This window comes from Mycena indigotica (assembly GCF_014461135.1).
Source record: "Mycena indigotica strain 171206Taipei chromosome Unknown Mind.scaff0012, whole genome shotgun sequence".
Lineage (NCBI taxonomy): Eukaryota > Fungi > Basidiomycota > Agaricomycetes > Agaricales > Mycenaceae > Mycena > Mycena indigotica.
In genome coordinates this window covers 823,210-839,085 of record NW_023503011.1, presented here as the reverse complement: position 1 = coordinate 839,085, position 15,876 = coordinate 823,210, and the positions used below count along the sequence as shown (strand labels likewise).

The window sequence follows — 15,876 nt, the reverse complement described above, 5'->3', positions numbered from 1 at the left end:
TCTGGTAGTTCTATAGGAAAATCTGCGGCCTTGATTTGGATACAATTGGCTGACCACATCTGGCACTGCTTTTGCCATAAAAAAACTCCTTCTTCAGGCCCCCGTTTTTGCAATCCCCAGTGTGATCTCCCCAAAAATGGGCCTAAGATAGGATTTATTTATGATAAATAGTGGACATATTTTAATGACTTGGACAGATAACAAATAAAACTCCAGGAAAGTAGGCTTGATTTGTAAGAAATTAAGGTATATATTAAATTATCAGATTATACTTAACTCAAGGTCAATATCAGCTGACAATTTCGTTACTACAAGTTGTAGCAAATAGATACCCCAAATATGCCCCAAGATATAAGATAAAATAGGGACAGCACCAAAGTGGACCTGATATATTAGAAATAAGTGACAAATTGTCATTATATATGACAAATCACCCTTATCTATAACAAATTAGGGCAACAATAATGTGATACTATTTTTTTATTGTCTACAAAACATGGTCAGAGATGGGTAGTCATAATATATGCTATATTTGATACCCCAATACAGAACTTGATTTCTTGTAAATCAGATACAATTTATTGCACATCAATCAAGGCAGCAAAAAAGGCTATTGTTTTGGACCACTATTTCTCATATATAAATTCTGCTTAGGGGACCATTTTTTTTGGCTGAATCCCTAGTGTGACTGCTTTATTCACATTATTATCAAGAAAAGAGAAGTGCACTTTATTGATGACTAATTTTGTACTTACATAAGTTATTCAATCTAACAGTCACAGGTCATAGTGGCCCTATAGGCTCATGACTATGACCCAGATTCTAAATGACAAATATCATCTGATCCCATCAAAGTATTCAAAAAATAAGTAGCAGTCTGCAGTCACATGAGCAGTGGTGGAATTCTAATTTTGTTCTGATGTCATATCATTTTACAATAAACTATTCATATGTCATTTTTGGTGTGACAATCAATCCAAAACTTCAACTCAAATTATTGCCTAATTAGGTAAATTTTCGGCTTCTCCAATGCTGGGAAATATTAGAAATTACCTGTTTGGGACATGTTTTTGCTTAAATCTATGTGACATGTAAAACAAAAATTATATAAAATCAACGTGGTAACACATGACAAGCAAACTAAGTAAAATGCTACAGTAGTAGCCATATAAAATACTAGTCGTAGCCAGATTAAATGCATTTGCATCTATATTTAAGAAGTCTAATCCTACTAGTATAGTTACTTGTATCTCGTCTTATATCCTTTCCTTCAGGCTCGAGAGACAGTTGAGCAACACAAACCCATTTATTGTTTATTGACTCATAGGGTCTCACTCAAACATTGTACATTGAGACTTCTGGCTCTGATGGCAGAGTAATACATATGCGACAACCCAGTGGCAGCAACGGCCACAGGCCGATTCAGAATCAGCATGTCCAACTGGAGAGTTTGCAAGCCACGTAGACAGATGCTCCACCAGTCAGTAGTACTAGCTTCCTTACAATCGAAGCCTAAGATAAGCCTGAGAAAAGATGGTTAGATATTTTTAACTCGATAAGGATAGCGATAAGAATATCTGTTATAAAATATCTACGATTACCGCGCAGGAGAGGCTGCATTCAAGAACTTGAAGACCACTGGACTACTGGCGAGCCGAAGGGGGTGTTCGGTCTCCGATGATTTTTCTTTCTATTCCCAAACGAAAAACCCTGGTGATGTTATGCCGGCTCCGCATGCAAATGTGTTCGTGGAGACTCGACGAGTCGCACATGGATCGCCAGTCATGCTTACCCTTGCGCTCTCACGTTGGCCAGACGACCACCGTGAACAAATACGCATATACGACCGGGCCGGGCTCAATCGCGAGTTGCGATCACACGCGAAGGGAGCCGTGGGCCATTAGCCTAAATCTGAGTGGTCGGATGTGCATGTTGTCTCCATTGAAGCAGATGGAGACTCGGAGCACGTATGGGCCCAGATGGCGTTTTTGATGCAGCTGGCAGTGAAGGCAGTATAAAGGGCGTAGGATTCGCGACGATACGATACGAGCTCCTTGAGTCTTCGTTAGCCATGAAGGTCGCCGCCCTTGTTTCCCTCCTTGCCGCCGTTTCCTTTGCCTCCGCTGAGGTTGTCTGGACATTCAAGAAGTTCCAGGACGGCGTTGAGGTTCCGCTCGAGCAGGGCCCCGACACCGAATTCCAGTCGCAGGCCCTGAAGAAGGTTGGCGAGGTGCGGAAGCGCAACAACCGAATGGGGCGTGCTGCGGACGCTACGGTGAGGGTCGCGGTTCTCTGTCGGGACAGTTCTGAAGAGTTTGGATCAGGTTACGTCGTCTAACTGGTGCGGAGCTGCTGTTACCGGGTCTGGCTTCTCTTCGGTCGTCGGGAGCTGGGTCGTCCCCACGATTTCCCGTCGTTCCGGTCAATCCTCTTCCTCCTCGCCTGCTCTCGCACAGTGGGTGGGAATCGACGGATTCTCCAACAGCGCCTTGATCCAGTACGCTCGTTTCTGGGTCGCTAAAGCTGTTACTGATAAAAATTCGTCAGAGCGGGCACGCTTTCACAACTGAGTGGTTCAACTCAACAGAACATTGGTTCGTCAGTTCTTCTTGCATCCTGAGATATTCTGAAAATAGCAGCGTGGTCTGAGATGCTGCCAGCGGCTTTACGGCAAGTAAACCTCGCTGTGTCGACTGGAGACCATATTACAACCAATGTGACGCAAACGGGGGCGACCTCTGGCAGCATCACCATCCAGAACACTTCCAAAGGGACCACTCTCGTCGGCACGGTCAGTGGTGGCACCAGACTGTCCAGCACGTCCGCGGAGTGGATTCTCGAGGACTTTGAGTCCGGTTCTAGCCTTGTTGCATTCGCCGGTTTCCCCACCAGCACCTTCACGGGTTCCGCCATCCGCTCGGGAACATCTGTCAGCCCAGCCACCGCGACCCTTATCGACATTGTGCAGAACTCGGAGCTCTGCTCGGCCACCCTCTCGGGCTCGACTGTTTCGATGAAGGACTCTTGAAGAACCGAGGAGGAGGAAGAGAACGTAGTCATTGGCATCAGTGCATTAACAAGCTTGTCTGTATCGAATTTGACGACTTTTGATGAGTATCTGGGCCCGTGAATACGTTGTTCAACCCGCGCAGATCGTGAAGATATTGAAGGTTCGTTGAAGGTTCGTTGAAGGAGAGAGAGAGCCATGTCACGTCACCGTCACCGCCCCCTGTTAGAACCTCTTTTACTTCCTCACCACCATCTATGGCCCCGAAACAGACGCACTCGGTGACCCTTGGCGCTGGCGACGCGCTTGGTACGGGCGATTCTTACCTCAAACTCAACGTGCTGCCGACGGAACTGAGTGCCATCGCGTTTGACAGGCTGAAGCAGGAGGTGCGGTGGGCAGTGATGCACCATCGGGGTACGTGGCGCGCTTGACACTATGAGGCCCACCCATTGATACTTCAGGTGGGGAGGTTCCGAGGCTGGTCGCTGTCGAAGGCGAGGTTCTTCCAGACGGAAGGTGTGTTTTCAAGCGTCATCTTTGCTTCCATCCTAACCAGCCAGTAGCTTCCCGATTTATCGCCACCCCGCAGACTTCTCCCCGCCTCTTCTCGTGTTCTCCCCCACTGTATCTGTCATCCGCACTCATGTCGAGGCCGCCATCGGCCATCCGCTTAACCACGTTCTCATCCAGCTGTACCGCAACGGCGCGGACTACATATCTGACCACTCCGACAAGACCATCGACGTCGTGCACGGGTCAAGCATAGTTAACGTCAGCCTCGGCGCGCAGCGCGTCATGGTCCTTCGGAACAAGAAAGTCCCAAATACGACGAGTGAAGACACTGCGATTGCAAGACCCCCGCCACGACCGACACAGCGCATTCCCCTCCCTCACAACTCGCTCTTTGTCCTGGGACCAAACACCAACAGCAGTTGGCTGCACGGTATCCCGCACGACAACCGCCCGCTGACGATCAAGTCCGCGGATGAGCAGGCGATGGGGGGCGAGCGCATCAGTCTAACCTTCCGCCACATCGGTACCTTCCTCACCAACGACGGCGCTGGGTCCGAGCCTCAACGGATATTCGGCCAAGGTGCGAAAGGAAAGACACGGGACGATGCGGGTGTCGTCCTCAAGGGTGAGGCAGAGAGCGCCGGTATGAGGGAAGCGTTTGGTCGCGAGAACCAGATGAGTGGAGAGGAGTGGGACTGGGAGAGGTGGTATGGGGAGGGGTTCGACGTGGTCGATTTGGTCTGAAGTAGGACGAAAAGCGGCTTCAATTTAATTTCACTGAGTATTTAGAAATTAGCACTACTATCTAGCTAGATATGTCGTCGAGACAAACCACTAGATGAATACACCAACTTGAAGGATATAATTATCTTCTGGACATTCCCTCAGTATGTAAGTATAGCTCAACTGTGAGATGTGTAATTTTAGTTGTTTTGTTTGGATATGCACAAACACTCGTCCTAAAACTCTGAAGTAATTTGTCCATATATGTATGCAAGGGAGTCCAGTTTCAAATGCCCGTAATGTTCATCGCCACCGAGATACTCCCGCTAGTAATGACGCTCTCCCCCGTCGGCCCCGCACGCGCGAAGCTGTTGACCATCCGGAATGCATATGTTGCGTCCGTGAAGTAGAACCACTCCGGGAGCTTCCCATTGTTTAGCTGGACATCATAAGCACATTTACATGTGCACTCACTTTGACAGGGAAGATGTCCACAGGCGCGGCGGCGGTGCCGTTGTACGTGCGGCGCGCAATGAGGACCGGGCCAGAGATCGCGTGCGTGGCGGTGCCATCGACGTAGTAGTCAAGGAAAGTCGGCGTGTTGCCCAGCTGGACGGCACAGGTTAAGTTCGCCATGACGGTGAAGGTCTGATAGATTCAGGTTCTCAGTGGCCACCTCCTGTCAGAGAATACCAAATAGTGCTTACCTCCCCTGGCGACAAAGTAGAGGGCGAAATCTTGACTCCTCCAAATCGCGCCGCTTCCGGACAGAACCCAGTTTGGGCTAGCGCAGAAGTTGCGGCAAAGAGAGCAGTGAAGAGTGCCGTAGTCGAGAAATGCATTGTGCCACAGCGGGACGGAGCCCATGCAGTTTTATACTCGACGGGAGCGCATCTGGTGGAGCATCGAAACACGGTAATCCCTGGCCGCTGCCGCATCGGCATGCCGGAGAGATGAACGACGGATGTAGCTCGCGTCAGCGCGGGCTGTGAGTAATTGAGATGGAGTGGAGCGAGGACGGCATCCCCGATTAGGCATGAGAGTTGCCATATTGGGACTGGCTGTCCTCATCCAGCAATCTCTCTACAATGGACGGTCAGCGTCAACACGCAAATGGTGATAGCTTCAATGGAAAATAGATGTACCGAGGAAATCGATATGTAGTCATCAGAAAGTCCAGAAATAGGCAGAGTATACGCCGATATCGCACGAGGATGTAAACACATGAAGAAAGTAGGCAAGGGGATGGAAACAAATAAGTATGGGGAATATGGAAAAGAAGGCTCCTTAAATAACGAAATAAGCCTGGTATGATGTAGTAAGGGACGTGAAAAAGGTCTTTCCAGCGATGAGATTGAAAGCTCGATGAAAGTGGAGGCTGTATCAGCCGAGGACATAGACCAGGAATGGGGATATGTCGTAGTATGCGGTATGTGATGAATTGACAAGAGTTTCGAGTTGGTTTTGAGATGGCCATTGGCTGACTGAAGAGTCCCATTCCCAAAACATTACAATGTGGATTTGACCCTTCGGTAGTCGCATGGCTGTTCGAGATTTGAGCCTCTTCATCCCCAACGATGAGCCAGTTACTTGTAGGCACGAAAAAGAGGAGGGTGGCGGGAGAGGTGGGAGGGTCCGCGAAGAATCCAGGTCATACTGTAACGATGCAGCCGCTTGTCGTTGACCGGAAAGAGCCCATTAACTAGTTGCAGAAACGGCGCAGGCTAAGAAGGTTGGTGAATATGCAAATATGCCAGCAGGGGCACGCACCTTCTTCCACAAAATTGGTCCCTCCAAGCCTGTATATCGTCAACAAGAGTTGTCTCCTTTGCTGGGGTTGCCTCGATATCTTCTCGAAGGCCCCTGCAGCAACTGAGACTGAGCAGAGACGACCCTCGTCACTGTCGTCAGTGCTCCTTGTTGAGGACAGTGCAAGAGCCAGCGGAAGCTCTGGGAATTGAAGTCAGCTTGTTTCTCCAGCGGTAAGAAGACACACGAACAGCATGAACCCGTCGTTCGTCAAAGGGGACCGCCTTCAGGCTTTCAAACGGTGCTTATGATGGCAGCCGGGACCGGAAGAGGTGTCATAACGAGCCGCAGTGAATAGAACCGGTACACGGTGGTGAAAGTCAAGAACAAGCTGGATGCTGCCAAATTTGGCATGATGATTGCAGCGACGCTCTTGCTTCCAACGCTGACCCGGATTGCTACAACCGCATATTTCCAGGGCCGCTGCCGACATGGCTCCGAGTGCCCTTCCACTAGAGCTCATCTACTACATTGTGGATCACCTATCCAACGACACGCCTTCGCTTAGGAACTTCTGTCTCTCTGCCTCTGCGTTCGTTTACGCGTGCCAAAAACATCTCCACAGCATACTCCGCCGAAAGACTTGCAATCGTAGAACATTTCCAGCAGTCTCCGCATCTTGTCAAGCATGTCAGCTGCCTGGACATCGATGTCGACCGGCTATCCTTCCCTGATATTGACAAACTTTCCAGCAATCCAAAATTCTTCCTCCAGTTCACCAACCTTGAAGCCCTCATCATCTCTGCGGCTGCCGAAGAGCCGATACCATGGCACTCTGTCCCCGAAGCAATCACAGTGGCACTCTCGGCGCTCCTTGTCGAGAGGAGTGCGCGGCCGCTTCTGCATCTGGACCTGCATAACCTTGACTACATTTCCCCCGACCTGTTAATCCTTGCACTGCGTGCCACGACCGATTTAGCCATCTCGCGTTGTATCGGGAGTGATGAGGAGCCCAACGGTCCCAACCTCGGAAAACACTCTCGCGCGCCTGTTGTGTGCTCGCCGCAGAAGACTGTCATCGTGTACTACAGCAACTTTCTGCTTGAGATGCTCGCCTGGCCCCAACTCCGGCCATACCTTGCCAGTATCGCCTCGTTCAAAGCAAACGGCGATCAAGACCCGCTTGAGCCTTTGCTTGCGCTGTATGTCCTGCTCGCACCAACCATCCCGGAGATCCATTTCCCCGGCGTTGGTACGCCATTCCTTTGATTCACCCATCTTCTGACTATGACTCAGGAGATATCTCTGTTGAGCCTGAGGAAGCGGCTGCTCTCGCGCTGCCTTCGTCCTGGCCTGCGCTTCGCACTGTCTATGCATACATAAGGACTCAAAAAGAATTAGAGGAACAGCCGTCTTGGATGCTGACCCAGCTGCTTGCCAACGTTGTCGTGCCGCATTCCACCCCCAATCTTAAGGAGATCCGCCTCAACTTGGAGATGCGCATGCAAGCTGACGGTGCAGGTCCCCAACTCGAAGGTCCCGCAGCGCAGAATGGGTCTTTCACTCCCGCCACACCCATAGCGTGGCAGCTCAACGCGACCACATTGGCTGCCCTTGATGCTGCATGTGCATCACACCCGACACTCGTGGCTCTGCACTGGACGATTTCCATTCGGACCTACTGCCTCAAGCTGCACAGGTATGCCGACTCGGACCACGCCCTCCTGGAATTTGCAGCATGTTGTGAAGCGCTCGAGCGGGCGTTGCCGCAGACCAAAAGTAGCGGACGACTGAAGATGGAACATAAGGGCCTAGATACTTAGTCTGGAATAGGGGAGTAGACGTCGATTCAACTCGATAGCGGCCTGTGGTACGAGTACTCAAACGACCAATAACTTGAATGTATGTACTTACTAATGTGCAGCCTGAGAGGCAATCAAATGTTGATCTGAGATCTCGAGATTAGGCAGGAGGGTGGTCTTAAGTATTTGAACAGGTTCGAGTCTTCCCTTCAAGTTGAATTAGAGGGGACAACGCAGGCTTGTCGTGTAAATTTTCCAAGCTCCACATTCAGCTTGGAATCCATTGCATATGCAATAATGCCATACATATATGTGCATCAGTAACACTTCGGATTCGGCTTCTAAGTTTACTAGATGCCCATAGCGATTCAAAATGTTCCATCGTCTATGTTAACGAAATAGAAAATATCATTTTACAGCCTAATTGCAACCACACAGTGTCAATGAAGCTACAGAACATCGTACAGAGTACTGGGAACCTAACCTACGCAGCGGTAGGCGTAGCAGCAGCATCGCGCTCAGCCTGAAGCTTCGCCCGGAGCGGCGCAAACCGCGCGGTATACGTCTTCTTAATGTATTCCTGCACCGTCATTGGTCAGTCTTTATCAAACTCCCGGAAGGCGGGCATGACAAACCGCATCGAAGGTGCTCTTGAAGCTCTCTCGCGCCTTAATCGCGTCAAAGTACGTCACGAGCCGCTTGAAGCGCGCGCCCTCGAAGAAGTACTCCGCGGCCTTGATGCCCTCGCCCGCCTTGTAGGCCCCGATGTCGTGGCGCATCCAGACCTCCATGCGCGCGAGGAACGGCGCGATCGCGATGTCCGCCGCGGTGAAGTCGTCGCCGACGGCGTACGTCTTGTCCGCCGGAAGCAAGCGCTGCACGGCTTCAAGTGCATCCCAGAAGGGCTCCCATGGCTGGCCGCGGGCAAGCGGGCCCATGTAGGCCGGCAGGAAGCGCGTGCTCACCGCGTCGATGAAGAAGCGCGCTTTCGCACGTTGCACGGGGTCGCGCGGGAGGATTGCAGAGGTGGGGTATAGGTCGGCGACGAATTCGACGAGGACAAGGGATTCGGCGAGCTTGGTGGAGTCGGGCGAGGGCTGGTCGGGCGACACCTGCGGGCCGCCGAAGGCTGTGTGTCGTTAGTCAGCGGGGGGCGGATTAGGCAGCAGGCAGTGTACCGATGGCAGGGACCTATGTTTGGATGTGGGTGAGTAAGCGCGTTGCCAAAGGAAGCCAGGCGGACGCACCTTGCTGGCCGGATTAACTTGTGGGGCATACCACTCCGGCTTGTTGCTGAGGTCAACCTCAAAGCGGGTGTACCCCGCCTTCGCCTCGTGCAGCGCTAGTTCCACCTGGACGGGCCGTTGAGCGCTGCTTCCCACTGCCACACCTCCCGCATTGGCTGCTTACGCGCTGTGCGAAGGGACAAATCTGCGTAGACCGTCAGCGAGGGGACCGGGGGCTGTGCAGCGGGAGGCACCTTGGCGCTGTACAGCGTGAGTTGCTCGGTAGCCATCGTGGTTGGAAGAGAGAAGACAAAGACGATCGCTTATAAGCCGACGTCCGATCCCCATCCGATGACGTGCCCACACCAATCGGCTCACGTCAGCTCCGACCGGCGATGACAAACCCGGATCGCCGAACGTCGCCGGCGTGAGTTGATGTCCAGTTTTGTGAAAGCATTTGGTGGAGTCTTCTGTTTGATATGGACAAGACTTATGAAGTGGGTAGAAAGATTTCACGGCCCTATCCCCTACTGAGAGATTATCAGTGGCGAAGAACACCCAGAAATATTTGGAACAAGTCCAGTATGGAAACACTTTCAAAGTTTCTTCTTCCCTAGACATTCGGCAAGCAAGTACTCGTACGGTGAGACATACATAGGCAACTATTCTCAGCAGATCTGTCGTGCGACTAATCATAAGTAAGAACGGTGTATCTTATCTTATCCGATCCGATCCGACGTGGCAAATTTGTTATAAGCATTTGTCATTTCACGTGTGACCGTGACTCGGACGCGCTTGTATAAGACACGATGGCGCAACGACCACCGCGCACTGCCCTCCCTCCCCCCGCACAATGGCTACCGAGCAACTCACACTATACAGCGCTAAGGCACGTCGCCGCGCGCCTCCAGCTCCCTCGCTGACAACGCCCCTAGATCTGTCCCTTTGCCCACCGCGTAAGCGCCCGCTTTTGGGTCGGTCGCCGGTGCTGAACGGCGTGTAGGTCGAGCTCGCGCTGCAGGAGGCCAAGGCGGGCTACAACCGCTTCGAAGTCGACCTGAGCAACAAACCGGAGTGGTACGCGGCGAAGATCAACCCCGAAAGCAAGGCGCGTTTCAGTTTCCTCCCCGTCCTCTTATGCTGACTCCCCGTCCTCTTATTCTGACTCACCGTCCACAGGTGCCCGCAATCGGTACGCTCACCTGCGATGCGCTTTTACCTCTTATTAACTGGTACATCTTACGCAGCCTTCGGCGGCCCGCAAGTGTCCCCGGACCTCCCCTCGCCCGACTCCGCCAAGCTCGCCGAATCGCTCGTCCTCGTCGAGTTCGTCGCGGACCTGTACCCCGCCTCGACGCTCCTCCCGCGCGACCCCGTGCAGCGTGCGAAAGTGCGCTTCTTCATCGAGGAGGTCAGCAACCGCTTCCTGCCCGCGTACATGGGCCCGCTCGCGCGCGGCCAGCCGTGGGAGCCCCTCTGGAACGCCCTCGACGTCATCCAGCGCCTCTTGCCCGACGACAAGACCTACGCCGTCGGCGACGACTTCACCGCCGCGGACATCGCCATCGCGCCGTTCCTCGCGCGCCTGGAGGTCATGCTGCGCCACGACATCGGCGCATACCCGGCGGGCGAGGGGACCAAGGCCGCGGAGTACTTCTTCGACGGGGGCCGCTTCACGAAGCTGCTCCGGTACTATGACGCGATCAAGGCCCGGGAGAGCCTCAAGAACACATTCGATGCCGTGTGTGGTTCACTTTCTGTTTGTTGTTTGGCTGATGGTATTGCAGGAATACATCCGGACCAAGTATACTGCGCGCTTCATCCCGATCCGGGCCAAGCTTCAGGCTGAGCGGGAGGCTGCTGCTGCTAATGCCTGAGATAGAAAGTCTCCTGTATATCGAATGTCACTATATGTCCATCTCTGTACTACTTACTGTACGTATTCACCACTGATCCTGCAAGATCAATTTGGCCCAGAATTGAACGCTGCTTATGAACAACCTAGTAGGCTAGTACCTAGTACTGGTTAATTAGTATTGCACACCGGGACTCCTTGGTTTTGTTTGAGGATTAGTCCCAAATTTCTTTTTTTCAATATATAGCTTGATAGTACTTGATAGTGCACTATATGGTCATAAGTCTTACAGCTATCACCTACCAAGCAGTAATGATGTATACAGCAGTAATGATGTATACAGTGTGATAGGTACCTATAAGCTCCCTGAGGAGAGCTATAGGATATCTATAGGACAATATAATATATATGGACATATACTCCTTATCACCTAAAGTAACCAGTAATTTGTTCATTATTGATCCGTTATTGATCCGATCAACGTAGAACTTGGATTACCCATTTCCAACCATATTCCCTCTGAGTGCCCAAATTTGCAGAGTTATTAGAACACTAATTGTTGTGTAATTACATCAACAAAAACACCAAAATATGCTAAAATAACACATAGGTAGGAAAACATGGTCAAATTGAACAGATTACCTTATACGTATATATTCTAGCCTTCTGTGTCCACATCCATCCCCATATGGTCTGATTTGTCACAATGTTCCATCTGATGATGAGATACTGAAAAATAACCACTTGTGAGATTGTTGATACTTAATTATGGATGTATAGTGCACCAAACAGTACTTGTAACCCATCCTAAGACAATTTTGACTTACCATTTCAGCCAAAAAGTTTCTACCAAAAAATTTTTTAAGGGTCCGGAGGGGGGACCGACCGACCATCCCGGTTGTCACTTTTTGACACGTGACACCCCCTTGTACTGTGCTCTTGATGTACCAAGAATAATTATTGCTCCAAGCAGTATGTCTGCACCATGTTGCAGGCCAGGTCCAATGAGGATTGTCTGAAAGGCTGCTGGGTGGCAGTAGCTATACATCTGATGGAGTCAGCAGGTCGTTGAAGTAGAGCTCGAGTTGGACCAGAGATGGAGATATCTCTAGAGGGCCCGAAGGGAGGTTCCTCTAACACATGCATATGCTTGCACTCAACATTAGCCTCTGAACCAGATACCTTTTATTAGCAAACTTTTAAAGTACAATTGAGCTATATCATGATTAGTACAAAGTTGTGAACTTATATATATGCATGCCCTCTGGGCCTTAATTGTGAGAGCAAATCATATTTTTGTCAGTATGGCTGAGGCAATAGGCAACACAATGATGTCAATAGTGCTGATGAACAGGTTCTGTACAGAGTGGGGTCCTGGGCCCTTATTTCTTGAAATGTTTGTTGAGGAGGGGTGAAATCTTCTACCTTCCTGTTTGCTGACTGCCAGTGGCTAATCTGTGATGTATTACTTGCCCCAGTCAGCCCAACACCATCAAGAAAGCCAAAGGCCTATTGTTTGGTGTATATGGTAGATGGAGACATGTTTCTCAGTTGTTTGAATGCAGATGAACACATTTCTATAAAGAATGAATATAAGCCTTGATATACCTCCAGTAGAGTCTAGACCAACACAAGACATGTAATAGGTAGTTATATTGATATATATATATAATGTTTGGGAATTAATTTTCTTGTTGCCTAAAAACTTTGAGTTTTTCAGCCCAAAACATGCTTACTTGGCTGGGGTGAACCAGTTTTCAGGACCAACATATTCAATATTTTCCAATGAGTTTTTGGGCTAAGAAAAACTTCAAATATTCCCAGTAACTTACTTTGTGACCCTATTAGCCTCATTGACACTCTACAGGACCCTATAACAGTCATATAGTACATCAATATATATATGGATTTGAGACGGTACTTCAGGTTGCAGTGGAATGAGTATACACTTCAAGTTCAACGTAAGTAGATATATTTACTTGAACTATAATCACTGCGGCGCGCCGTCTGCTTCACGCTCCACCGTGCTCAGAAGATGCGCCCACCGCCCGCCATGCCACGTCGCAAAGTCGCGCCACTTCTCCTCCGCGAGCACCGTCTTGACCCAGAAGACATACGCCGCGACATAGAGATCCGCATAGTTCCGCTCCGCCCCGCCGAAATACCGCGCATTCGCGGCGACGAGCCAGGCGTCGACGGCGCCCCACGCGTCCTTGACCTTGGCCCACTCGGCGCGGTCGCGGTCGCTGCCGGGCGCGGGGAACAGCGCCTCCATCGTCGTGCCGAACATGCCCTCGAGGCGGGCGCGGTAGTACCCGCTGCTCGCCGCGTTGAGCAGCCGCTGCGAGGCGGGGATGCCGAAGGGCACGAGGCTGATGATCACGGGCTGGAGCGCGGCCTGCAGCGCGGCGACGAGCGCGAAGTCGCCCGAGGGCAGCAGCGGCTTCGCGGGGTACGTCTTGTCGAGGTAGACCGCGATGTTGAACGAGTCGGTCACGACCGCGCCTGAAGCTGTGTCAGCAGACAGGGTGAGGAGGGATAAAGACGCACCGGTTGTGAGGTCGTGGATCATGGGGAGCGTGTAGTGGGGCCGCCCGTCGGGCTTCTTCTCGGTCGGCGCCCCGCCCAGCGCCTTGACGACGCCCTCGATGTCCGGGTACTCGACATACTCCGTTCTGTACGCGAGGCCCTTGAAGTCCAGCGCATATCTTGCGGGGGGTCAGCCAGCCTGACCACCTATCGCGGACGACACACCTCGTCTTCGCCGGGTTGGGCGACCAGGTGACGCCCGGGTGCTGCGACGGGATGTCGTAGAAAACGATAGTAGCATCCATTATCGCGTGGGAGTTGCAGAGGAAGACCCGTCGAAGCAGCCAGTTACCCCGCATCCCCGCATCCCCCTATATGCTGCCCGCAGTTGGTCATCGTCCGGGACAAGTATCGGAGTCGCCACGTGGTGATTGTCACGGGTGACGCAATCGAGAGTTTGTCAGCTGATTAGCTGTAAAATTGTAGGCAGTCCCGCTTTCCAGCGATGCTGATGCAAAGTGCTATTGTTGGCAGGGAAAGTGGGGCCACACCATCATTAATCAACAGGGCGAGGGACGGCAGTGGTTCAGCCTACTGCCCACCCCGGGCCGCGCCACATCCCATACTTAACATGCGTCCAGGAGTGGGCCTGCGCAACTACTTAGTGGGCATGAACCACATCAGGTTTTGACCGAATGAGTTCCCAACAGGGTGGACAACAATGGGTTAGTGCTGGCCAAATACAAACATAATATGCAATTTAGATATTATATTATATTTGTATGATATTTGCATGCTTGGAAGAATATTACATTTGTAGTATATTATATTTATATTTCCAATATGATATGAATATATTTAAATATAATCTATTGATCTGGAATGTGAACTTTAAGGCCTAAAACCTATCTTTAGCCATCCCTTGGTAATGATACTAATTGATATTATCTTTGTTGGGTAGACTGTAAGCCTGGCTTACATCATGTACTTGTAGATCACAATCATCACATGTCCTCAGAGTCCTTACCTTGCACCATTGCTATCGTCTTTGAATACAGCATGCTCTTGTTATATTTTGGCTGTCGTGTTTCCTGGCCAGGCCACCAGGTTTCCACAGACATTAGATATTGTATATGCTTGAGGTGAGAGGATACTGTAGTATTTTGTTCAATCTTATGGGCCAGTGACCTGTGATACCTATGGCAGAGATATACAATTTAGCCAATGGCCAACTTTCATCTGGCCTCCTACCTAATATGGTAGGGCTGCACACCATAGGCACAGAATATTTGAAAATTACCATTGAAACTTGTTATGACTATAGAAAATTTTCAGATAATATGAATTCATTGATCAAAATAGTACCATATGTGTTCCATAGATACACTGAAATCAGGAATGGTTAAATACACCACAAATGGGCAGCCACCTGGCCATAAGCTGCAGATTGCATGTGGGGCAGGTGTTGCTGACAGCTGGAGGCCAGCTTGGGATGAGCTGGAATCCAGCTCTCTTCTCAAATGGACCCAGCTTGTGGCCAGGTCAAGCTGGCCACCAGCTGACAGAGTTTCCTGGCAGCTAGGAATTATCTAGTTTCCTTGGCGGCCAGAGAACAGACATTTTTGTTAAAAAATATTTTGTATTAAATATAAAATATATTACTAAATTACATCTCGGTATCTTCAGATCCAGGCACCGCGCTTGCTGCGTCTGCTCTCACAAGCACCGTCCCTGCCTGGTTGCCCGCAATATATGCCTTGATGCCCCCTGCCCATCCTGCCAACCGCCTACAGCACATCGCCTGTCGTCCATCAGCCCAAACACGCAGATCAGGTGCTAAGTGACACACCAGCACAATGACGCCAACAACGCCTGGGATGGTGCGGCTCCCAGTGCGGAACAGGTCGATATGGAAGCAGTCGAAGAGCTGCACCACAAGCGAGCCCATGATCAGCGTGTCAAAGGCGGAGATGGTTCCCGAACACGCGGAGGTCCCGAAGTGGGCCACATACCAGCATTGTGCGTCTGCACTGTGTAGCGCGAGGCAGAGTGTCTGTAGCATGAAGACAGTGTAAGTACACTGTGAAGGGCCATCAGTATTGTTGTTATAGTACTTGGGGGAACACGCACCAAAGGCTGAACGCGCGTGAGGCGGCTGTCTGGGGTTTAAACATGAGCCAGAACAGGTACTAGTAAGAAGCGCCGTGCTTACTGACTTGCTGACAACGCGGTCAACAGCGAGCCCTGATGGGGCCGTCCGTGGGGCGCCGAGATGCACCGAAACTGCTAGGATGTCCCCGGAGGTGGCCGACGCAGAGCGGGGGGCAGTTCTGGCCGAATTTGGCCAAACATGGCTCATGTGCGCTGGCAAGAACGACCAGTGCAGCGCGGGAGATTGGAACTTGGAGGTAGAACGACGCAAGCTACTGCAGGGTCAGCACATAAAACCGGGGGTGAGTAACTCACAGT

General features: G+C 51.0%; 7 protein-coding genes across 7 annotated transcripts; 4 read left to right on the top strand and 3 right to left on the bottom strand.

Annotated features, from left to right (window-relative positions):
* Positions 1-2,062: 2,062 nt before the first annotated feature.
* MIND_01230400 (Acid proteinase A) lies at positions 2,063-3,028 on the top strand (the record flags this gene model as incomplete). The annotated part of the gene is made up of 4 exons (XM_037368802.1): positions 2,063-2,275; positions 2,325-2,497; positions 2,548-2,594; positions 2,640-3,028. Exons 1-4 carry the CDS (start codon positions 2,072-2,074, stop codon positions 3,026-3,028), a joined length of 813 nt encoding a protein of 270 aa, XP_037214770.1. The 5' UTR covers positions 2,063-2,071.
* An 82-nt stretch (positions 3,029-3,110) lies between these two features.
* MIND_01230300 (Fe2OG dioxygenase domain-containing protein) lies at positions 3,111-4,267 on the top strand (the record flags this gene model as incomplete). The annotated part of the gene is made up of 4 exons (XM_037368801.1): positions 3,111-3,126; positions 3,182-3,424; positions 3,472-3,526; positions 3,574-4,267. 4 exons carry the CDS (start codon positions 3,111-3,113, stop codon positions 4,265-4,267), a joined length of 1,008 nt encoding a protein of 335 aa, XP_037214769.1.
* A 265-nt stretch (positions 4,268-4,532) lies between these two features.
* On the bottom strand, positions 4,533-5,097 carry MIND_01230200 (uncharacterized protein; the record flags this gene model as incomplete). Its single annotated transcript, XM_037368800.1, has 3 exons — positions 4,954-5,097; positions 4,721-4,894; positions 4,533-4,670 (listed from the first exon to the last, which is right to left on the bottom strand). Exons 1-3 carry the CDS (start codon positions 5,086-5,088, stop codon positions 4,533-4,535), a joined length of 447 nt encoding a protein of 148 aa, XP_037214768.1. The 5' UTR covers positions 5,089-5,097.
* A 1,389-nt stretch (positions 5,098-6,486) lies between these two features.
* Positions 6,487-7,818, top strand: MIND_01230100 (uncharacterized protein; the record flags this gene model as incomplete). The annotated part of the gene is made up of 3 exons (XM_037368799.1): positions 6,487-6,587; positions 6,637-7,247; positions 7,292-7,818. The coding sequence occupies 3 exons, from the start codon at positions 6,487-6,489 to the stop codon at positions 7,816-7,818; spliced, it is 1,239 nt and encodes a 412-aa protein (XP_037214767.1).
* A 463-nt stretch (positions 7,819-8,281) lies between these two features.
* Positions 8,282-9,313, bottom strand: MIND_01230000 (Serine carboxypeptidase; the record flags this gene model as incomplete). Its single annotated transcript, XM_037368798.1, has 5 exons — positions 8,282-8,377; positions 8,433-8,926; positions 8,976-8,988; positions 9,045-9,149; positions 9,188-9,313. The coding sequence occupies 5 exons, from the start codon at positions 9,311-9,313 to the stop codon at positions 8,282-8,284; spliced, it is 834 nt and encodes a 277-aa protein (XP_037214766.1).
* A 519-nt stretch (positions 9,314-9,832) lies between these two features.
* On the top strand, positions 9,833-10,900 carry MIND_01229900 (Glutathione S-transferase; the record flags this gene model as incomplete). Its single annotated transcript, XM_037368797.1, has 6 exons — positions 9,833-9,916; positions 9,959-9,979; positions 10,027-10,152; positions 10,203-10,215; positions 10,271-10,764; positions 10,811-10,900. 6 exons carry the CDS (start codon positions 9,833-9,835, stop codon positions 10,898-10,900), a joined length of 828 nt encoding a protein of 275 aa, XP_037214765.1.
* Positions 10,901-12,868: 1,968 nt separating this feature from the next.
* On the bottom strand, positions 12,869-13,766 carry MIND_01229800 (uncharacterized protein; the record flags this gene model as incomplete). Its single annotated transcript, XM_037368796.1, has 3 exons — positions 12,869-13,383; positions 13,429-13,586; positions 13,633-13,766. 3 exons carry the CDS (start codon positions 13,764-13,766, stop codon positions 12,869-12,871), a joined length of 807 nt encoding a protein of 268 aa, XP_037214764.1.
* Positions 13,767-15,876: the final 2,110 nt, after the last annotated feature.